Source organism: Choloepus didactylus, chromosome 23 (assembly GCF_015220235.1).
Source record: "Choloepus didactylus isolate mChoDid1 chromosome 23, mChoDid1.pri, whole genome shotgun sequence".
In the NCBI taxonomy this organism is placed as follows: domain Eukaryota; kingdom Metazoa; phylum Chordata; class Mammalia; order Pilosa; family Megalonychidae; genus Choloepus; species Choloepus didactylus.
This window is the reverse complement of record NC_051329.1, coordinates 23,307,693-23,332,084: the sequence shown is the minus strand read 5'-3', so window position 1 is coordinate 23,332,084 and position 24,392 is coordinate 23,307,693. Positions and strand designations below refer to the sequence as shown.

Here is a 24,392-nt window from a genome sequence, read left to right as displayed (position 1 = left end):
ATGGATTAAACTCCCCAATTAAAAGATACAGATTCGCAGAATGGATCAAAAAAAATGAACCATCAATATGTTGCATACAAGAGACTCATCTTAGACACAGGGACACAAAGAAACTGAAAGTGAAAGGATGGAAAAAAATATTTCATGCAAGCTACAGCCAAAAGAAAGCAGGTGCAGCAATATTAATCTCAGATAAAATAGACTTCAAATGCAGGGATGTTTTGAGAGACAAAGAAGGCCACTACATACTAATAAAAGGGGCAATTCAGCAAGAAGAAATAACAATCGTAAATGTCTATGCACCCAATCAAGGTGCCACAAAATACATGAGAGAAACATTGGCAAAACTAAAGGAAGCAATTGATGTTTCCACAATAATTGTGGGAGACTTCAACACATCACTCTCTCCTATAGATAGATCAACCAGACAGAAGACCAATAAGGAAATTGAAAACCTAAACAATCTGATAAATGAATTAGATTTAACAGACATCTACAGGACATTACATCCCAAATCACCAGGATACACATACTTTTCTAGTGCTCACGGAACTTTCTCCAGAATAGATCATATGCTGGGACATAAAACAAGCCTCAATAAATTTAAAAAGATTGAAATTATTCAAAGCACATTCTCTGACCACAATGGAATACAATTAGAAGTCAATAACCATCAGAGACTTAGAAAATTCACAAATACCTGGAGGTTAAACAACACACTCCTAAACAATCAGTGGGTTAAAGAAGAAATAGCAAGAGAAATTGCTAAATATATAGAGACGAATGAAAATGAGAACACAACATACCAAAACCTATGGGATGCAGCAAAAGCAGTGCTAAGGGGGAAATTTATAGCACTAAACGCATATATTAAAAAGGAAGAAAGAACCAAAATCAAAGAACTAATGGATCAACTGAAGAAGCTAGAAAATGAACAGCAAACCAATCCTAAACCAAGTACAAGAAAAGAAATAACAAGGATTAAAGCAGAAATAAATGACATAGAGAACAAAAAAACAATAGAAAGGATAAATATCACCAAAAGTTGGTTCTTTGAGAAGATCAACAAGATTGACAAGCCCCTAGCTAGACTGACAAAATCAAAAAGAGAGAAGACCCATATAAACAAAATAATGAATGAAAAAGGTGACATAACTGCAGATCCTGAAGAAATTAGATAAATTATAAGAGGATATTATGAACAACTGTATGGCAACAAACTGGATATTGTAGAAGAAATGGACAACTTCCTGGAAACATATGAACAACCTAGACTGACCAGAGAAGAAATAGAAGACCTCAACCAACCCATCACAAGCAAAGAGATCCAATCAGTCATCAAAAATCTTCCCACAAATAAATGCCCAGGGCCAGATGGCTTCACAGGGGAATTCTACCAAACTTTCCAGAAAGAACTGACACCAATCTTACTCAAACTCTTTCAAAACATTGAAAAAAATGGAACACTACCTAACTCATTTTATGAAGCTAACATCAATCTAATACCAAAACCAGGCAAAGATGCTACAAAAAAGGAAAACTACCGGCCAATCTCCCTAATGAATATAGATGCAAAAATCCTCAACAAAATACTTGCAAATCGAACCCAAAGACACATTAAAAAAATCATACACCATGACCAAGTGGGGTTCATTCCAGGCATGCAAGGATGGTTCAACATAAGAAAAACAATCAATGTATTACAACACATTAAAAACTCGAAAGGGAAAAATCAATTGATCATCTCAATAGATGCTGAAAAAGCATTTGACAAAATCCAACATCCCTTTTTGATAAAAACACTTCAAAAGGTAGGAATTGAAGGAAACTTCCTCAACATGATAAAGAGCATATATGAAAAACCCACAGCCAGCATAGTACTCAATGGTGAGAGACTGAAAGCCTTCCCTCTAAGATCAGGAACAAGACAAGGATGCCCGCTGTCACCACTGTTATTCAACATTGTGCTGGAAGTGCTAGCCAGGGCAATCCGGCAAGACAAAGAAATAAAAGGCATCCAAATTGGAAAAGAAGAAGTAAAACTGTCATTGTTTGCAGATGATATGATCTTATATCTAGAAAACCCTGAGAAATCAACGATACACCTACTAGAGCTAATAAACAAATTTAGCAAAGTAGCGGGATACAAGATTAATGCACATAAGTCAGTAATGTTTCTATATGCTAGAAATGAACAAACTGAAGAGACACTCAAGAAAAAGATACCATTTTCAATAGCAACTAAAAAAATCAAGTACCTAGGAATCAACTTAACCAAAGATGTAAAAGACCTCTACAAAGAAAACTACATAACTCTACTAAAAGAAATAGAAGGGGACCTTAAAAGATGGAAAAATATTCCATGTTCATGGATAGGAAGGCTAAATGTCATTAAGATGTCAATTCTACCCAAACTCATCTACAGATTCAATGCAATCCCAATCAAAATTCCAACAACCTACTTTGCAGACTTGGAAAAGCTAGTTATCAAATTTATTTGGAAAGGGAAGATGCCTCGAATTGCTAAAGACACTCTAAAAAAGAAAAACGAAGTGGGAGGACTTACACTCCCTGACTTTGAAGCTTATTATAAAGCCACAGTTGCCAAAACAGCATGGTACTGGCACAAAGATAGACATATAGATCAGTGGAATCGAATTGAGAATTCAAAGATAGACCCTCAGATCTACGGCCGACTGATCTTTGATAAGGCCCCCAAAGTCACCGAACTGAGCCATAATGGTCTTTTCAACAAATGGGGCTGGGAGAGTTGGATATCCATATCCAAAAGAATGAAAGAGGACCCCTACCTCACCCCCTACACAAAAATTAACTCAAAATGGACCAAAGATCTCAATATAAAAGAAAGTACCATAAAACTCCTAGAAGATAATGTAGGAAAACATCTTCAAGACCTTGTATTAGGAGGCCACTTCCTAGACTTTACACCAAAAGCACAAGCAACAAAAGAGAAAATAGATAAATGGGAACTCCTCAAGCTTAGAAGTTTCTGCACCTCAAAGGAATTTCTCAAAAAGGTAAAGAGGCAGCCAACTCAATGGGAAAAAATTTTTGGAAACCATGTATCTGACAAAAGACTGATATCTTGCATATACAAAGAAATCCTACAACTCAATGACAATAGTACAGACAGCCCAATTATAAAATGGGCAAAAGATATGAAAAGACAGTTCTCTGAAGAGGAAATACAAATGGCCAAGAAACACATGAAAAAATGTTCAGCTTCACTAGCTATTAGAGAGATGCAAATTAAGACCACAATGAGATACCATCTAACACCGGTTAGAATGGCTGCCATTAAACAAACAGGAAACTACAAATGCTGGAGGGGATGTGGAGAAATTGGAACTCTTATTCATTGTTGGTGGGACTGTATAATGGTTCAGCCACTCTGGAAGTCAGTCTGGCAGTTCCTTAGAAAACTAGATATAGAGCTACCATTCGATCCAGCGATTGCACTTCTCGGTATATACCCGGAAGATCGGAAAGCAGTGACACGAACAGATATCTGCACGCCAATGTTCATAGCAGCATTATTCACAATTGCCAAGAGATGGAAAGAACCCAAATGTCCTTCAACAGATGAGTGGATAAATAAAATGTGGTATATACACACGATGGAATACTACGCGGCAGTAAGAAGGAACAATCTGGTGAAACATATGACAACATGGATGAACCTTGAAGACATAATGCTGAGCGAAATAAGCCAGGCACAAAAAGAGAAATATTATATGCTACCACTAATGTGAACTTTGAAAAATGTAAAACAAATGGTTTATAATGTAGAATGTAGGGGAACTAGCAGTAGAGAGCAATTAAGGAAGGGGGAACAATAATCCAAGGAGAACAGATAAGCTATTTAACGTTCTGGGGATGCCCAGAAATGACTATGGTCTGTTAATTTCTGATGGATGTAGTAGGAACAAGTTCACTGAAATGTTGCTATATTATGTAACTTTCTTGGGGTAAAGTAGGAACATGTTGGAAGTTAAGCAGTTATCTTAGGTTAGTTGTCTTTTTCTTACTCCCTTGTTATGGTCTCTTTGAAATGTTCTTTTATTGTATGTTTGTTTTCTTTTTAACTTTTTTTTTCATACAGTTGATTTAAAAAAGAAGGGAAAGTTAAAAAAAAAAAAAAAAAAGAAAAAAGACAAACAAGGAAAAAAAAAAAAAAAGATGTAGTGCCCCCTTGAGGAGCCTGTGGAGAATGCAGGGGTATTCGCCTACCCCACCTCCATGGTTGCTAACATGACCACAGACATAGGGGACTGGTGGTTTGATGGGTTGAGCCCTCTACCATAAGTTTTACCCTTGGGAAGACGGTTGCTGCAAAGGAATGGCTAGGCCTCCCTGTATTTGTGCCTAAGAGTCTCCTCCTGAATGCCTCTTTGTTGCTCAGATGTGGCCCTCTCTCTCTGGCTAAGCCAACTTGAAAGGTGAAATCACTGCCCTCCCCCCTACGTGGGATCAGACACCCAGGGAAGTGAATCTCCCTGGCAACGTGGAATATGACTCCCGGGGAGGAATGTAGACCCGGCATCGTGGGATGGAGAACATCTTCTTGACCAAAAGGGGGATGTGAAAGGAAATGAAATAAGCTTCAGTGGCAGAGAGATTCCAAAACGAGCCGAGAGATCACTCTGGTGGGCACTCTTACGCACACTTTAGACAACCTTTTTTAGGTTCTAAAGAATTGGGGTAGCTGGTGGTGGATACCTGAAACTATTAAACTACAACCCAGAACCCATGAATCTCGAAGACAGTTGTATAAAAATGTAGCTTATGAGGGGTGACAGTGGGATTGGGAATGCCATAAGGACCAAACTCCACTTTGTCTACTTTATGGATGGATGTGTAGAAAAGTAGGGGAAGCAAACAAACAGACAAAGGTACCCAGTGTTCTTTTTTACTTCAATTGCTCTTTTTCACTCTAATTATTATTCTTGTTATTTTTGTGTGTGTGCTAATGAAGGTGTCAGGGATTGATTTAGGTGATGAATGTACAACTATGTAATGGTACTGTAAACAATCGAAAGTACAATTTGTTTTGTATGACTGCGTGGTATGTGAATATATCTCAATAAAATGATTAAAAAAAAAAAAGTGAAATGAGAAGACTATAGGTAAATAGACCATTGTGCAATTTTAAAATATTTTTCAGGAATTTAATAGCATGAGATAGACTTACGTGTACTGATAAGAAAAGCCTCCAAGGCATATTGTTGAGGAAAAGTAGCATGTTGTAATAATTTTTGTATGGCATAATAGACCATGATATCATTTCTAAGCCCACAGAATGCTATAAATTTGCTATAGGTACACACACATGTTTATAAGTACATAGAGAAAGATGTGGAAAGATACACACCAAACTGAAGATGGTGGATACCTCTGGGAAAGGAACTGAGACTGTAGTGAATGCAGAGGGGACTCACTCTGCTCCAGCCTTGGTGTAAGGTCAACTATTCACTCAACCGCTATTTATTAAACAGCAGCTGTGTGCCTGTCCTGGGGGTACTGCAGGAGCTTATGGTCCCTTATTGCAAATGAGCAAATATCCTCCTTGCCTCCTGCCCCACAGCTGTCTGTAGTTCAGACACCTCCACTCTGAACTGCAGCAGGACATGCCGAAGGGCTTGGAAGGGGAGAGAGCAGGGAAAGAGGGAAGGAGCTATGGAGGGGGCTCTCTTGGAGTGCTAACCTTGCCTGAGGGGCAGCTGCAGGAGCTGGGGAACCATCTATACACAGACCAGTCGCTCTCCCTCTCGATTCCACTTCTGTAACACGTAGGTAATGATATCTGCTTCCCAGATTCCTCTGAGCATCAAATAGATAATACTACTAATAAAACAGCTAATTTTCTTGCTTTCTAGGTGCCAGCCATGGTGTGAAGAGTAATTGGTGTACCATCTTGTTATTCCTGACAACAGCTCTGGTTTACTACTCATGAAGAAACAGGAACAGAGAAGTTAAGCCACTTGCCTGAAGCCTCACAGCGGCAGACGAGCAAATAGAGGACTGAAGCCCAGGTACTCTGACTTCAGACCATGTACTGAAACCACTACAGCCTGCCCTCTCTCACACAAACAGGTCCCAAACAACACAGGTATAATCCAAGGGTAAAGGATCCTTATCATGAACCCTACTTTACAAAACCTTGATACTATGTTAATGAGCATTCACACTGGAAAAAACAAAGGTATCTAATTACCAGCAGAGAAAAAAGTCTTCATCATTTGGGGTTCACAGAAGATGAGTCCTTTGCTTTTAATTAAGAGTAGTAATCAGATAATTTTGCTTTAATTAACTTCTCAGATACACCCCATTTTTGGAGACTCCCTTTGATATTTTCAACATCAAATCTTTCAGCCTAAAATCATCTGCAGACATTTGCCAGACATTTGCTGAATGTGCGTGAAAGGTTAGCGTGAACTCCCACCCCATTCTTTTTGTAGAGACAACCCTCTGCTTCAGTGCAAACTTTTAAGTTGGGAAGGGTTGTCTGGGTTTGCTCCATTAGTATGTGATTTTTCTTTCTATCTTATCACATTGGTCCTTCTGTTACCACAGAAGCACTGTATATTTCATCTTACTAACACATCTGCTTAATCCATAATTTCTGATTTATGGTCATTAACTCCTAATTACAAGAGAAGTGCCCTTGCAAAGAAAAACCAAGTGAGCTCAGAGAAATGGAATTGAGAAGCAAAAGGGAAGATGGATTTAAGTCCTGCAACTCCAGGTGAATTCTAAGATCCATTGGTTGGGGCAATCCACTGTTGGAATCTTATATCTTTGTGAGGGTCCCAGCTCAGGTCATGACTGAATTCATCTCTCTCTGTGGTAGGGAGGAGATAAAATCCAAATAGTCACACAATGCTAAACTCTCCAAGTGAGAAATCACCCAACCCAACTTTCTTTAAAATGATACTTGCTTTTAAAAACTGAAATAAATTTGTTTATAAAGAAAATTTATATCCATAACTTTCTACAAGTAGAAAACCAGTATGACTTCTTTAAATAGAAGGCAGCTATGATAAATAAATTCATAGCCATTAAAATAGAAAAATATATAAAACTATGCTTTAGGAAGGGCTACATTAGATTCTCATCATTTCAACCATTTGGAGTAGTAAATACAATTATATTCCCTGCTTTGTAGATAAGAAAGTAGAGGCTCAGGGAGAGTAAGTGATCCATATAGAAAGCGGCAATATCATAACCTCAAACCATCAGGAACAGGCTTGTCTTTGCCTAGGTCAAAAGAAATGGAAGACTTGAACAGTAACCTGCAAAGTCTGAGATTCTTCAAGCCACAGGCCATCCAGAGGTAGCGGAAAGATACTCTTACCTTGGGCTGAGTACTTGGCTGCTGCTGACTGATTGTCGGGAGGGGCTCCTCATGGTGTCTGTAGCCAGGGAGAGAGTGCAGCTCAACCAGGACTGCAGACTGTTCTCTGGCTGGGAGCTGAGGATGGACACGTTATCCCTAGAACCGGAATGCAGAATGCTGTCAACACAATGACAACCACAGTAACAGAAACTAGACTAAAATATTTGCCCCTTTGCATAGCCAGATGCTATACTCAGTGCTGTGCATGCAGAACCTTATGCAGTGCTCACAATACTATCCCTGAGACAAGGAGAACCAGTGACATCCCCATTATACTGAGGGGAGTACTAGGGATTTGGGGAGGCAAACTTATGACTTGGCCAAGGACACCCAGTTAGTCATTGATGGAGTTGGGATGCAAACCCTGGTCTCTCTGACCCCAGTGCCCACTGTATTAACCACTGCACTCTTCCTTGGGGAGATACCAAAATCCACACTCCAATCCAGATATTGAAGCTTCTCCAATTTGAGAGCAAACATGGCATTAAATTTTATACCAAATGACGGGCTTGTCTCCATCTAAAAGAAGTTGGAGAGTTCAAATAATATGTTCCCAGTGCTATATGTATGACCCTGGAGCTGACAATTTTCCAACCAGTCATAGATGTTTCCTCTGCAAACTGGACACAAGAGAGCCATGGCCTTGAGGTTAACTTACATCTCTTTTTTGCCACTGCCACAACCATCCACTGCTATCTGGACACTAGAAAAAGACACAAAAAAGAGTCTGTTATCCTTGTGCATCTGGAGGCTGGGGAAAAACACCATCTATGATGTTAGACAGCCTTGGGTTCACTTCAAACTTTTGCTGCTGTGTGATCTTAGGCAAGTTGTTTGCCTTCTCTGAGCCTCACTGACTTCCTTTGTAAAATGTGCTAATAATGGGGCTCTGCCACTAGAGGGTGGAGTAGAGTAAATGAGATAAACCTTTGTAAGATCTCAGCATGATTCCTGGCAAATGGATAGTGCTAATTAAATGGTACGCCTACTCTTATTTTAGCACAGCTAGTACTACTGTTATTAATAATATCATTATTGCCAAAAAGTAAGGTTTTATGTTATTTGTGAGTTCTAGCAAATTAGAAATAGGGAGTTGCTTTCCAGGGCATCCTGGGAAACTCTGAGACTAATTACAATAGCAGCAATTCTTTGGGGATTACTCCTTCATCTAACAATTATGCTCTGCACATCATCTCATTTAGTCACTCTACCTGTCTCCATTTGAGAGATAAGAAACCTGACACCCTTGTCTAAGGTTGTACAGCTTTGAAACCCAGGCCTGTAGGAACTCATTAAGATCATGCTTTTAACCCATGTGTATGAACATGGAAGTCAAAGCATAAACCTCAGACCCCTGAGATGTCATTTTAATCCTGGCTCCTTAGGCTGGAAATTCCTGGTTTCATTCCCTGTTGAAAGCTGGGCAAATCTCCTCTCAGAAGATGTGGCCGCACACTGCTCTCCTCCCCTGGAGCTTCTGATTACCTGCCTGTGTCCCCACCGGATAGCAAGAGCCCCTCCTGGGCCAGGAACATATCTTATTCATCCCTTTAGCCCTCAGGCTCAGCATAGAGCCCAGTCCAGACCAGAAGTTCTTGTGGAGAATCCTTGGGAATCCAATATAATACAGGTCAGCAGTTTTTTTGTTATTTTTTTTTAAAGCTAAAAAATGGGTTTTATTATTTCCTTTATTTACAGATTTTGAAGAAAATATCTTTTCATTTTTTTTTTGTTAGAGAAGTTGTGGCTGAACAGAAAAATCAGGTAGAAAATACGGAGTTCTTGTATACCCGCCCCCATTTTTAGCATTTTGCATTAGTGTGGTAACTTTGTTACAATTGATGAAAGACTATTATTATAATTGTACCAATAATTATAACCAAAGTTTACATTAGGATTCATTGTTTGTGTTGTAAAGTCCTATGGTTGTTTTGCTTGTTTCTTTGTTTAATTTTTACTCTAGCAGCATATCTACCACCTAAAATTTCTCCTTTTAACCATGTATAGCTATGTAATGCAATGGTGTTAATCACATTTACAAAGTTGTGTTACTATCACCACTGTATATTACCAAAACTTTTCCATTACCCCAAACAAGCTCTACAGCAATTAGAATTAACTTCCCATTCCCTATACTTACCCCAGCCCCTAGTAACCTATATTCTAGTTTTGACACTGTGAATTTGCTTATTCTAATTATTTAATGTCCATGAGATCATATCGTATAACATTTGTCCTTTAATGTCTACATATTTCACTCAACATGATATATTCAAATATCATCCACGTTTTTGCCTGTACCAGAACTTTATTCCTTTTCAGAGTGTGTAATATTCCATTATATGTATATACATACTACATTTTGCTTATCCATGCGTCTGCTGATGGACTCTTGGGTTGCTTCCATCTTGTGGCAATTCTGAATAATGTTGCTAAGAACATTGGTGTGCAAATAACTATTTGAGTTCCTACTTTCAATTGTTTTGAAAGTAGGTTATATGCTTAGAAGTGGAATTTCCAGGTCATATGGTAATTCTGTAGTTAACTTTCTGAGGCCAGCCAAACTGTCTTTCACAGTGGCTGCACCATTTTACATTCCTGCCAACAGTGAATGAGTGTTCCAAATTCTCCACATCCTTTCCAAAAGTTATTATTATTTTCTAAATAGTAGCCTTTCTAGTGGGTGTGAAATGGTATTTCATCGTGGTTTTGATTTGCACTTCCCTAATAGCTATTGATGTTGAGCATCTTTTCATGTTCTTTTTGGTAATTTGTGTCTATTCTACAAAGTCTTTTGCCCATTTTTTTATAGAGATGTTTGTTTTTTTGTTGTTGAGTTGTAGTAGTTCTTTATAAATTCTGGATATTAAACACCTATCAGATACTTGGTTTCCAAGTACAGGTCAGCAGTTTTTGTAAATAAACATCTGTTTTTGTAAATAAAGTTTTACTGGAACACAGAGAATGAATGGCCTGCAAAGCCTAAAATATTTACTATTTGACCCTTTAAAGGAAAAGTTTGCCAACCCGTACAATAGAACAAAAGTTCTTGTGAATGACCCTGTGGTAGGCAGAATAATGGCCCCCCAAACATGTCCATACCCTAATTCCAAGAACCTGTGATTCAATTTCCTTACCTGGCAAAAGGGACTTTGCAGATGTGATTAAGGTTAAATATCTTGAGATGGGGAACAATCCTGGATTATCCAGGTGGACCTAACCTAATCACATGGCTCTTAAAGCAGACAACCTTTCCTGGCTTTGATTAGAGAGAGATGTGACTGGGGGTGAATGGTTGGAGGGATGCAAGGTTGCTGGCTTTGAAGATCTGAAAAGAGCCACAAGTCAAGGAATGCAGCAGCCTCTAGAAGCTGGAAAATTCAAAGGAATAGATTCTCCCCTAGAGCCTCCAAAAGGAAGGCAGCCCTGCTGACACCTTGACTTTAAGTCCAGTGAGACCCATGTTGGACTTCTGACCTCCAGAACTATGAGATAATAAATGTTATTTTAGGCTACTAAGTTTGTGGTAATTTGTTATAGCAGCAATAGGAAACCCCTGTAATAGAACAAAAGCACTTTTTATGAACGATCCTAAATCCTACTGAAGATCTACTTAAAAATTTTTGATGCATCTTTCAACAAACTGTTTAAAAATATTCCTCCTCCTTTTTTTTTTTTTTTTTAACTTTGTTAACTGAAACAGTCAACTGAACCCCAATCCTTCCACTAATGATCTGAGCCCTTTCTGAGACTCTGTGGTAGACCAGGGCTGTGGAAAGAGCATCAGGCTGGTTGAATTCCTGTGCCGTCATGGTCACTGGCTTGCTAAGTAGCCTTAGCCAAGACTCTTCCCTGCTCTGGACCTCAGTGTCTCCATCTGTGAAATAAGGGTCTGGACCAATGAGCTCTGAGACTCTGTCCAGCTCAGATGTTTGAAAATTATATGAAATGGAGAGAATGCATTTAGGCCTTAGAGCAGGCATTCTGGGCCTTTTGTGAGAACCTGTTATGAAGAATGCAGAATTTTCAACTTCCAGAATGTACAAACACTGACTCATATTTTTTTGTGTAATTTCTGATGATTTATGGAACTATCTGGAACTCATGCATGGATACATCCTCCCTTGACTTGGTAGTTCACAGACCCCAGGTAAAGAACACTGGCTCCAGCTGACCAACGTTGCTGAGAATGTGGCCCTTTGGAAGGGCAGTCCAGGAAAGAGGAGCACACCTTCTGCAATGCTCATGGAATAAGGAAGAGTAAAGACCCATGTGGCCCAAGCTATAGAGTCTGGAATGGCATGGAGAGCCTGGGCACTGTAATGTCTCCATAATCCTAATACAACTTGCCTTGGTGCAGGGGCTTTCTCAGTTTGGCAGCCAGGGACACTTCTCCCCATACTTGACTTGACAGGAAAACAATCTTTAGTTGAACCCAACACTCTGGAAAGTCTAGACAGCCCAAAAACTAATCAAAGCATGTTCTGGTGTTAATTGCTGTCCACCTATTTATCCTGACTTCACGGGTGGACTCAGTATTCAGATTTGCCCCCTTCTGAAAGGGCCCTTTCCTTTTCTCCCAAACTAGAAACCCATCCACTCTCCTCTGTTCTCCACCTGCTTTGTGCCTGGGGGGCCAATCTATATGGACCACATCAACAGGCTTGCTGCCCTCCGGCTTCCCCGGGGCTCAGCTAATGGAGAAATCAGCTGACAGTGGAAAGGAAAGTGGGAGGAGAGGAAAGCTGGAGTGGTTCTTCTGGCTTTCACCCTGTTGGGTCTCCTTAGGCTGGCTCCTTCTGTCAGGCAGCCCTCTCTACCCCACTCTCTCTCTTTCTCTCTCTGGATTCCAACATTTGCACCCTCTCCTCATCTGTTCAAGCCTAGCAGTGGTTAAAGCTTACAGTCATTGCTAGTCCCCAGGTGCTGCACCATCCCTTGTGGCTTCCCTACACCCTGCCATCACCTTGGTAAGTAGTCCCTTTATTATGCTCTCCTTATCTGGGGTTGCCTTCTGGTTCCTGCCAGACTGACTATTCCAATAGCCAATCTCAAATTTAGTTTCCCCCTTAAACAGGAAGACTTTGGAAAAGAACTAGCCATAAGGACAAATAAAAAAATATAGGTATGGGAGTTTATCAAAAATAATCCTATATTTTTATAGTATCTGCACATGTGTTGCTTCTACCTGCAAACTACTAATGCTGAATTTGGTAAAGAACCTCCAAGGTGGTAGTCAAAGCCTTCCAGACAGTCTGTCTGCCCACCCATGAGGAGACATCATCCAGAGCAAGGGTGGTCTCCAACGTGGACCACATGCTGCCTGCCATATCTGGGAAGTTCTCAGCAAATAAGAGTATGTTTAAAATAAACAGGTTGGATTGAGAAGGGCTTCTGGAAACCACATCACAACTTTATTCTATGAGAAGATGCTGAAGACACCTAATGCCTTATATTGAGGTGGTCTAAAGTGGAGGCTTGGGGCAGGGGGGTGGGAAAGACTTTCATGCAGAAGCAGGGGGAATTTTGTTCTGACTGATCCTGAGAAGCATTAAACGAGATGGGTAGAAATTGTCACCACGCTGACTTCATACAGTCATAGATTATTGGCTCTGGCGGGGACTGGAGTTTGTGACCACGGTTCATGGAGCCCTCAAGTTCTGGGAGACCCCACAGGGGCTACCACAGGTCAGGGACAAGGGACCTAGAAGCGGGGCTCAGCCCCAAACCTTCCTCTGTACTCCATCCTAAGCTAGGGTTTTCTATAAGAGTTTGCTTAAAAAAAAAAAGAAAACCATTGACCCTCATTCACCATATGAAGAAATAGTCTCGAGGCTGCAAACTTCATGATGCCAGTCCATGCCTGCCTTGTTCCCTAGTCTACCTCCCATCCTGACAGGAAGTTGATCAATGTTTACTGTCTACTGAGGGGGCAAAGGAGAGGCCCCTGAAGAGCAGATGGCCTGCCCATGGTCCTGATTGCTTTGGCAGGACAGCCAGGGCTGAGGCCCTCACCTGACATGCATTCAGTGGCTCTTTCTCCCACCTTTGTGCATGTGGCTTTAAAAAAAGGAACTTGGGCTAGGCATTTGTAAGCAGGGGACTGCTAATGAGCAAGGTAATTAATTAAATGTCTTCAGATATATTCCTTTAGGGTGAGTCTTTGCCAGACAATGCCAGTCCAAATGCAAACATTTCTGGGGAGTAACACACAAATTCATTGGCCCCCACATCACAGCGACAGACACAAGCTGGCTGCAATGACAGGCCAGTTACTTTACAGAGGACAAAGACCTTAACAAGGGAAAGGAGGAAGAAGGGGTATGCTTGGCAGGCGACAGCAGAGCTTGATCATTAAAAGCATGGATTATGGGTCAGCCTGGAAATCAAATCATGGACCCATCACTCACTGTGTGGGCTCAGGCAAGTTTCTTGACTTCTCTGGACCTCAGTTCCCTCATCTGGGAACTGGGGATGATAATGATACCAAATTGAGGGAGTTGTGAGGACTATGCATGTAAAACACGTAGCGTGTGCCTGGTGCAAAGTGACTCCTTGGAAAAGGGTACCTAATAATTAGTTTATTATTATTTCTTGTAATGCCAGAGAAGAAAAAGTAGTTTGGAGTCTTGACTCCTGAAATCTCCATTAGCTGGGTATCCAGACCTTCCAGGCTAGAAACATGCTTAGAAAGCCAGGTGGCCTGTGCGGCAGCATTGAAACATGTTTTATCCTGCAGGAGGGCCCCATGTTCTAACTTGGACTGAAGCATCAACCTTCTAAATTAATGGAGAAATGCTTTAAGCTATCCCTCCAGGCCTGGGACATACTCATTACTCACTCATGGGAGACTAACTATATAGGTAAGAAAGTTGTAAGAAAAGGGATGTGGGCAAGTCCAAAGACTATCCAATATGTGCCAGGAAACTTTGTGTTTTGTTGGGGCCTGGGCTGACCAATACATAAATTAACTCAGAATTATGCCCTCAGTGGAGCTGCAGTCTTTGGTTAGACCCAGATCTTTCTACTTGTCCTGCTATAGCCTTCAGCCTGGTTAAAAAGATGTATGTTGGAGAATTTCCAACTAACCCTCAAGACAAGCAAAAGAGGACTCTTTTCCAGATCATTCATCTCAGATTAAGCTAGCTGGAATTGAAACACTTAGCACATCCAGGAGTCAGAGGTCATTCACTGACCCCACCACACCATCCCCGAAACCCCAGCCAAGGCAAGAAACAGAGCTGCCGCAGACTCTGGGCTGGGAATAGACAGGGCTGTCTTTCAGTCAGTGCATCCCTCCTTCCATGAGTAATGAGCAAGCTCCAGGCCTGGGGGAACAGCTTAAAGCATTTCTCCATTAATCTAAGAAGGCTGATGCCACTGTCTAAGTTACAACACGGGTCGCTAGTGCAGGATGGTACATGTTTAAATTCTGCCGCACAGTCTGCCTGGCTTTCTAAGCACGCAGCCACGTTTCCAGCCTGGAAGGCCTATTGAAATTCCCAACATGGGGAAATGTGACTTTTCATAATTCGAACAAGTTTCTCAAAGAACCTCACCTCCAGTGGAAGCTTTCTCTCTCCGTGGTGGGTTTGAATCCTAATTGAGAGCTCAGTTTGGAGAAGTACCTCAGACCCAGTCCCTCAGGCTCCAATCCAAACTTCTCACCCCAGATGATGAGACAACCGAGAGGGAAGCACAGTATGGAGCTGCCAGGATGGGGCAGAGTAAAGGCTGTGTGGGCTCCAGGGTAGGTGCTGGGAGCTTTGCCCTGGACAGTGGCTAAGCAGCCCAGCAATCCCTGTTTCCTTTTACTCTTGATAACTGATTCAGTTACACTGTGACAAGAGAAACTGGGTTTGTACAATATTAATTCTTTTAAACTCATTAAGACTTCTTTGTGGGCATCCCCTCCACCCCACTGCAGTCCTGTGGTATCACTGAAACCCATGCTGTACGTAAATCTCACATCAAGTGAGAAGGCAGTGATTTAGGTTCAAGGCCTGTTGGGAATTAGCAAATGCTCCCTAAGAACCACCATGGGATCACAGCCGGCTTCATGGGTGTGTGACCTGTGCAGTTCCTCAAGACCCCATGCTCAGAAGTACCTGTGCTTGGATTAATGCATTTCTGTTGCTCTCTTGAAATTCTTAATAATTTTTGAACAAGCAGCCCACATTTTCATTTCAATCCTGACCCCACAAATTATGTAGCTGATCCTGCCTGGGGTTCTGGGACACTTCAAGGAAGTGGGGGACTCAGTGGATTTCCATGAGCCATTTCAAGAGATGTTTGACTTTTTAGAAATGTAGAAGAGAGGGAAGGAGGAATAGGAGGAAGAGAAGAAGGGAAAGACAGAAGGAAGAAGAGCCACTTCTCCCTCTTTCGCCACCTTACTCAGGGTGCACTGGCCTTCCTTCACTCGGTAGAACGTGCCTAGCTCTTTCCCCACTCATTGTCTGCATCTCTCCCACGGCTGGCTCCTTCTCATTCAAATGCCCTGGTCTCAGAGAGCCCATTTCCACCTACTCTGCTGTTTGTCACGGTGCTATGTTCTCTGCCTTTATAACTCCTAATGTATTTTAGTTTTATGTTTTGGTCTGTTTACATTATTCATCATCTGTCTCACACACACACATACACACATGTGCGCACACACACACACATGCTCCACCCCGTTAGAATGTAGGTTCCAAGAAGGCAGGGACCATACCTGTGTTCTCTTCCTCTCTCTCTCTAGCATTTGGGAATTCAATGCATTGGAATCTAGTCACAACTCCAATAGTGTGTTTCTGCCTGACCTTGGGCAAACTATTCAATTCTCTTCATCTGTAACATGGAGAAAAACAAGAAGAAGCAGGGAGAGATCACAAACACCTAGCACAGTGCCGGGCATGGAAAAGGTGCTTAGGAAGAATTATCTAAAGAACAAATGCAGGAAACTAACAATTGCTGAGCCCCTGATATATACAAGGCACTGCACTGGGGGATTGCAATTTTTTGCTTATTTCCAATCATTAACCTATCTTACAGATGAAGAGACTGAGGTCCAGGAATTGAATAGATTGAAAAACTTGCTCAAGGCCATGCAGAAATTAACAATTCGATCTCTGCTTGGAACTCAGGTTTGTTGAAACTCAGAGCCTATGTCCTCCTCATTTCTTCCCCACTTCCAATCTCAATAATCCTACACATTGCATGGGGCTTTTCCAAGTACACAGTGTTTCTCTTTACACCTGGTGTTCTATTGTCATTTCATGTCTCCAAACAACTCTGAAACACAGGTGAGGTCTCTTGCAACTTTAGCAACACTGACTCAGGTGCTGAGTGGAAACCAGAGATCCAGATGAGGAAAAGGCATCAGAAGCCCTGGGGGGAGGAAGATTTAAGGCCCTAGAGACAAAAGATGATGAAAGTGCAGACAGAAAGCTAGTACAAATTGGATTCCAGCATGCCCAGGCCCCGGAGCCCAGAACAGCCGGATCAGAACAAGGGGTGAAGCATGGGGTCTGTCTGAGCATTTGCCACCTGGAGTGTGGACAGACAAAGGTGTCTTCTACTAGGATGAGGGTAAGGGCTGGTCCTAAAGGATCCCCCATGAACAGAGTCTGGAGTGAAATCTGTGGCCCTTGATGACCTCATCACCAGGATCTCACACCCCAGGTGAGAAGTCTGTTACTTGCTTCTTGTCACACCTTCTGCCCAGCCTGTCACCCACACCTCCAAGCATGGGCCCTCTGCCTCTCTCTAATTTTGTTATTGTTTTTTAACTTTTATTGTTTATTAGAAAAGCAATCCTTTGGTACACAATTGAAATGGTTCAAAGATTTTGCTCATTGGCAAACAAACACCCCACAAAAAACAGCTAGTACGCATGCATTAATTCCCATTATAATTAATGCAAAAGCTGTAGGGTTTCTATTAATAGAAAAGTCAGCCCAAGCATCAAGCGGGTAATAGCGACAATAGGGTTTGTAATTACAGGCGTAAGTTCTACCATGATACTAATAAAACTGGAGGAGGGGGTGGCGGAGGGGGATCCTAAATGTAATCAGGAGCTGGGAAGCTGCTGCAATGTCAGTATTTGCCATTTCACCAGCAGTTTGGCAGCTGTGCAAATTAGCAGAGAATGGTGGAAACACTTGTAATGGGCATAAAAGGCATTTTTGCACAAACTGAAGAAGAGTTTTTAGATAAAGCCCTTTATTTAGAGGGGAGAATAGGGGTTTTAGAGTCCACTGGGTCTCCTTATTGCTGATTCTGAGCTGAGCATGAACACATGGGAGAGTTTGAGGTTACATGCCTCTGAGCATATTATGAACAGCCCAGGACTATATCAAGGGAACGAGTTTGATCACATCCTAAAATCGGTGTAGTAATAACTAACATAAATGTGCAAAATCTCCTAAAGAGGGTGCTAGCTTAGCTAAGCATGTGCATATGTGTTCATCCCAGAAATTCTGAAACTTTAAATAAGGCTTGAAGAAAAGAAACAATTAAACCATCATTAATGTCTTCCTTCAGTATCAGAATGTTGGTGGGTTCCCTTCTAGCCTTTTCTCCCCACTAGGTGATGTGAGCTCTGATAACAATGTCCGGCTTTTCCCACTGGCTAAACCACAGTGGACTTTTGGTCCTTTCTGCTCCTGCCCCCAGCTCACCTGCACCTCCGGCAGGTCAGCAGCCAGCCCCTGCCCCACCCTGTTAAGAAGGAAGGGATCCACAAAGATCCGGGTGGGAAATTCAGCCAAGCTGGATTCTGACTCAGTGCCTGACTCTTACTTGCTGTGTGACTTTGAAATTCTCTGGTCCAGGAGCCCCTTGGGGAAACAGAGAGGGTTGGATGCCATGGCCTGACATTTGATTGTTCTGGCTGCAGCGAGAACCAGCCCCCACCAAGACAAAGACCAAGAAGGATTGGTTTCCCAGGCAGCCTGCACACGTGGCTGTGGGGGTGGCTTGTGGGGCTTTGTGAGGAATTGCATCTGCAGGTCAGGTTAAGGCACCCTGTTCCTTACCACAGCTATGCAGTAGAGGTCTGTTCCTGCCAAGACTTCTCCACAGACACTGGGATGGGGGCTGTGATTCCCTACAAGGGCAGCTCTGGGTAACAGATGCTTTGGGCCACCTGCAGTGGCTGGAGGCCTGGGTCCATATGCCTAGCTAGGAAATCTCAAACTCGACTGAGCAGCCCACACGTGGTCTGCGGCAGCTTGGGACTCAAGTGGAGATGGTGGTTAGGAGCCTGCCTTCTGAGAAAGGAGAGAATCCCTGACACTGAACTTGGGCGATCTCACCAATCACCAGCCCTCTCACCCTGCACCCTTGTATTGGCTGTTGCCTTAGTAAAATAATACTCATTATCCTGTGTAAACAAAGCTTGCACTTATACAGCATTTAAATGTCCCCAGCATTGCCCTAAAAATTGTTCATATTTTTAACCCATTTAACTTTCATTAACAACCCTATGAAGTAGGTGGTGGGTTGAATATATGAAACTACCAATTTTAGGTGAAAAATGGTCAACTCTTGGCAATTTCATGAGGTTCATTCTAATATTATGATATCCATTTTACAGATGAGAAAATTAAGCCCAGATTGGACACATAACTTGCCCAAGGTCACACAGCCTGAGTTCATTTTGCAGCCACCCCAACCTATTGCCAGGCCACAGGCTTTAGGAGCCGGACCATGTGGCTCTGCGGTAGCGGGGGTGGGGACAGGTGGGGCGCATTAATACCAGCTGGGAAGCATCCTGTCTCTCACCATCTAAGCAGTGCAGTTATTGCTCCTACCTTCCAAAAGCCTTTGGCTTCCCAGCAGATGTGGCCTTCAGACCTGAGAGCTGGAGCTCTGTTTGCTGTAGGTCACAGAGCTCCCCATGGTGAAGCCCACCCACTGAATCCAGCCTCACCTGGCCCCTTGCAGGTTACCTTTCTGTGTCACTGTCACTGGATGCCACCTCTTCCAAGGCAGCCTGCAAGTCGGCAATCCTCCTGATAGACGTCTCCAGGTCTGTCTGGAGGGTTTGCCTCACTGCTGCAAGCTCCTCCACATACTTCTCCTGGAGACAGAAACACAAGCACATGATGGCTTTGGGCAAGAACCCTGCCCACCCTCATGTTCTCTGGGGATAAGACATATCCCAGGCTGAGTGCCCGTGATGTGGTGGTTCCTCCATGGGGGGCTCTCTATGGATGAGCACATCTCTCCACATTTTATAGAGGAGAAAACAGCTGCTCAGTGGCCTCCAGAATGTGCCTCAAGGACAGAGCTCACCCTCCCATGCAGGGACTGCTCAACCCCATGTGTCTGGCCCCAGAGCCATGCTATTACTCAGTGCTACCACAGTGCCCAGTGCCTGGTGGGCATGCAGGACATGGGATGGGTAAGTAAATGCACAAATCAATCAATGCTGCCTGGAGTGGCTGCCCAGACCAGCCACAGAGGCTGGTTCCATAAGCTGAGCCTCTTCCTTAATGGGCCTGGAGTGGTGGTGGTGATAGTGGACGGTAGAACAAGAATGGTTTCCTTTCAACTCTGCCACCTAGACTCCTCCACCTTTCCCTCCTCAAAGGCAGCAAAGGCAAAGACGGGAAACTATGGAACATTTAGTGGGGCAGGCAAACACCCGCTGGCATTTATTGAGCACTTTGTGAGTGCCCAGCCCAGAACTGGGCCTTACATGCATGACTTCAGACTCAGTCCTCAGAACAAGCTAAACAGGTGGGTCTCAATTATTGCCCCATTTTACAGATAAGAAACTGAGGCCTTGAGAAGTGAAGCCTTAACGACAGCACTGGAACCTGAACTTAGTGCATCTGATTCCTCTCTCAGTGAGCATTCCTTTATTTTCTGATACTGTCCTAATCAGAATATTTTTATTGTGGTAACATATTTAAAGTAAAATTTGCCATAGTAACCATTTTCAAGTATACAATTCAGTGGTATTAATTATATTCACAATGTTGTGCTACCATCTCTACCTTCCATTATGAAAACTTTTTCATTTCCCCCAAAACAGAAACTCTGTCTCTAATAAGTACTAATCCCCCACTTGTCCTCCCCACCCCCCAACTCCTGGTCACCTCTAATCTACTTTCTGTCTTACGAATTTGCTTATTCTAGGCATATCATATAAGTGGAATCATACAATATTTGTCCTTTTGTGTCTAACTTATTTCACGTAGCTTAATGTTTTTTGAGGTTCATGTGTGAGAACTTCATTTCTTTTTATGGCTGAATAATATTCTATCATATTGATGTAGACCACATTTTGTTGATCCAGTCATCTGTCAACAGACATTTGGGTTGCTTCCACCTTTTAGCTACTGTTATGAACACTGTTGTGCACATATCCATTCAAGTCCCTGCTTTCAGTTCTTTAGGGTATATCCCTAAGAGTGGAATTGACAGGTCATAGGGTAATTCTAGGTTTAATCCTTTGAGGAACCACCAAACTGTTTTCCTCAGCAGTTGTGCCATTTTACATTCCTACCTGCAGTACGTGAATGTTCCTGTTTCTCCACATCCTTAACACTTCTTATTTTCCATTTTATTTTTCTTTTGCTCCAAATAACAGCTATTCCAGTGGGTGTGAAGTGGCCTAACAGGATTTTCCCAGACTCTTCAGAAAGTCTGACTTCCCTTCACAATATATTTAACACAGCAGTTGTCAGCTGGGTGGATCGTGCCCCTTAGGTGACATTTGGTCTTGTCTGGAGACAGTTTTGGTTGTCACGGCTTCAGCGGGGGGTAGGGAATGCTACTGGCATCTAGTGGGTAGAGGCCAGGGATGCTAGTCAACATCCTACAATGCACAGAACGGCCCCCCACCACAAAGACTTCTCCTGGAAAAATGTCAATAGTGCTGATGTTGAGAAACTCTGAGCTAAAACAGGAATCCCAACTCCTGGAAATTAATCCTCAAGGGAATAATCAAAGGCAGAGCACAGCTCTGTACCCAAGGAAGCTGGGAGCAGTGCTGTTGATGACATGGAGAACCTGGAGCTGCCTCATCATCCCATAATTGGGACTGGTTAGGGGAATCCCAGAGGGTCACTTGGATGCTATGAGGCAGCCACTAACATTAGGACTAAGGATTGTGGCAGGGTGGGGTGCTCCCGTGAAATAGCGTTAAGCAAGTGGAATAGAACACAGCAATAGCATGCCCATCTCTGTGCAAATAACCCACATATGCTGGGAGAAACACTTGGAGAGTTGAGAGTATTTATGGGTGGACATGGAGTGGGGTTATGGATGAAATTTTTCTTTTATACTCTTCTAATTATGTAAAGTTTATCTTTTGACCATTCTTAAAAAAGAAGACACACATACCATAAGCGGAAGGGAGAAAATATAAGGATTTAGGGTCAAATATAAGTTCCATTCCCAGCTCCCCATTTAACTCACTAGCCGGGTGATCTTGAGCAGTTTTACAGCTCTTTTCTGAGTCTGGGACCATTTTCCTTATTTTGCAGATGAGGAAACTTTGGCCAGCAAGTCACTAAGGGTGGTAAGGAGAATATCCGGGATTTGAACTCAGCCTGTGTGGATCCCAGTCCAGTGCTCTTTCTGGGGCTACATGTGCACACCCCAACAGAAGTCAGCAAGGGCCATGGCTGTTCCCCATTACAGGGAGAGGCCCAGCTCTCCTTAGCAGCCCAGCATGTCCATTCACTGTATTGCAAGTCTGCATCTTTTAACTGACTTTGAGCCCTTTTAGATTTTAAAGAGAGAAAGAGAGGCAGCAGGCAAAGGCTAAGCAAGCCTGAGGGCTGAGGTGACCTGATGAGAGAAGGGGGTGGCGTGGAGAGAAGTAGGGGGAGTGTGAGCAGGGATTGGCAGTAAATTTTAGTTGATTGAAGCTGCCAGCTGTGAAATCCCCATCTCAGTGCTGACAAGGTGAGAGACGCTCTGAGGAAGGGGCCTTTGGGAGGGAGGCCAGTGGACTGTCAGGGAAAATAACACACACGGCAGGATGGCAAGGAGGGTGCTCACCCCAGGATGCCAGCATGTCAGCTCATAAAGACACAGAGAAAACTGTCTGTGGGCAAAGTCCCAGCAGCTTAAGGGAACATTTGCCCAAGCTCATTTTCCTAGTGGGTCAGGATGACGGTGTCACTGGGAATTGGTCATCTCCCAGGAGACATGGCGCCTGTGTCTGTTATGACACAGAGGCAGAGAAATCCAGACTTCTGCCTTAGATCCTAGCAGGAGTCGACACATCTGGGCCATTTTAGGCACATGGTGAGTACACTGGATTCCGCAAAAGTTGGTTGAATGAACGTCCATTTCAGAGATTAAGAAACTAAGGGTCAGAGCAGCAAAATGACTTGTCCAAGGTCCCACAGCTGTGAAACCACAAAGCTGAGATGAGCACCCAGGTCTTGGGTTCTCAGATGAGACATTTTCAGCCACCTGTTCTGAGAAGCGAGCAGGCAGCAGAAACGTCCCCTCCCTGTTTTGCATGGAGGAACTTTGGTGGGTGGATGGGTGGGGTTAACAAGCCCTTTTGCCCCCAGCCAGTGTCATGAGGAAGATGCAGCAAGGGTCTAAAGTCTACATCCACAGAGAGCCTCCTGCTGGGAGGAGGAGAGGGTCAGAGACAGATGCTGTGTCTCAGGGATGGGTGGCTCTGGGCGAGGACTAAGCAGGTGGACAGAGGAAATGGTCACTTGAAATGGGTCAGATCCATAAAATATGAAAGCACCTTAATGCACTAAAACCAAGCTGCCTGGGTTTGAGTTCCAGCTCTACTGCTCACTAGCTGTGTGATCTTCAGCAAGTTACTCAACCTCTCTGGCCGTGTTTTCTCATCGGTTATATGCGGTACTAAGAGCTCCTCCCTCACAGGGCTGTTGTGAGGAGTAAATGAGCTGATATATGTGAAGCTCGGCAGAGAGGAAGGGCTCGGCCAATGGTTGCACTGCCATCATTTAATCCCCATGAGGAGCCTCAGGAAAGGGAGGTATTGTCCCCATGTCACTGAGGAGGCCCCTCCAAGGTCACACAGTGAGAATGAGGAGATCGGAATGCAGGACTCTGGCTCCAAAGCCTTTTCACTATTCTGCAGAGGGAAGATATGGGTGGAAAACAGGAGCAGCAGAGGATGAGTTAGCTAGGAAGAGTGAGGAGAGCTGAGCGTGAAAAATCATCAATAGATGAGGGCAGGTATACCAAAGATGAGCTTCAGGGGGTCTGTGACAACCTCTCACCTCTCCACAGTGTCTCCTCATCTTCCACATTCCTTACTCCAGCTACCAGGGGACACACACAGGCTAGTGGAAACACCCCAAAGAGAGGAATTTGGAAAATTTAGAGTTGGTGTAATCAGCAATCAGCAAACCTTTCCTGCTTCAATAAGAAAACCAAATGGAATCCACTGATTGCAGAGACCAAATCATTAAACTGATGTGGTGCCCCAAACAGACTCCTAGAGGCAAGCAACAAAAGGCCCCAGCCAGAGACCCCTTGAGAAATATGAGGGGAGGCGCACACAGGGACAAAGAGGCACAAGGGAGGTACTCCTTGTCAGGCTTGGGAGTCAGTAAGTGGGCTGGTAAAAATTATTGCATCGGACTAATAATGCTCGGGATTAATCAGGACTGCTATGTTCCAGTGGACTTGTATTTTGAGGCCAGGTATGAGCTTGATATACCCTGTTGTTATCTCTCTGTGGAGACATGGAGCCGGAGAAGTAGTTTTGGGGAAAATTTAGGATACAAAACCATTTAGAAAATATATACATAGCAAAAACCCACTAATAAATATACCATATGCCCAGAGTAATTTATAACAATAATTTTGTGATATATACATTGCAATAGATACAGAACATACACATACACGTTAGTATATATTATATATTCATATACCATTCATTCTTTCATTCATACATCCATTCAACAAATATCTATCGAGCATCTACTATGTGCCAGCACGGACCGATCTAGGTACAGGCGATACAGTTAGA

The 24,392-nt window shown here is 43.0% G+C and overlaps 1 protein-coding gene across 1 annotated transcript in view; it reads right to left on the bottom strand.

Moving 5' to 3' along the window:
• Nucleotides 1–24,392, bottom strand: part of MYO18B (myosin XVIIIB) — a 256,547-nt gene that overhangs the window by 23,106 nt on the left and 209,049 nt on the right. Inside the window, exons 39-41 of the mRNA XM_037816981.1 lie at nt 19,351–19,481; nt 8,076–8,120; nt 7,376–7,513 (exon numbers count right to left, since the gene is read on the bottom strand). Of these exons, the coding sequence (XP_037672909.1) occupies nt 7,376–7,513; nt 8,076–8,120; nt 19,351–19,481 (314 nt within the window). The remainder of the gene's footprint in view (nt 1–7,375; nt 7,514–8,075; nt 8,121–19,350; nt 19,482–24,392) is intronic.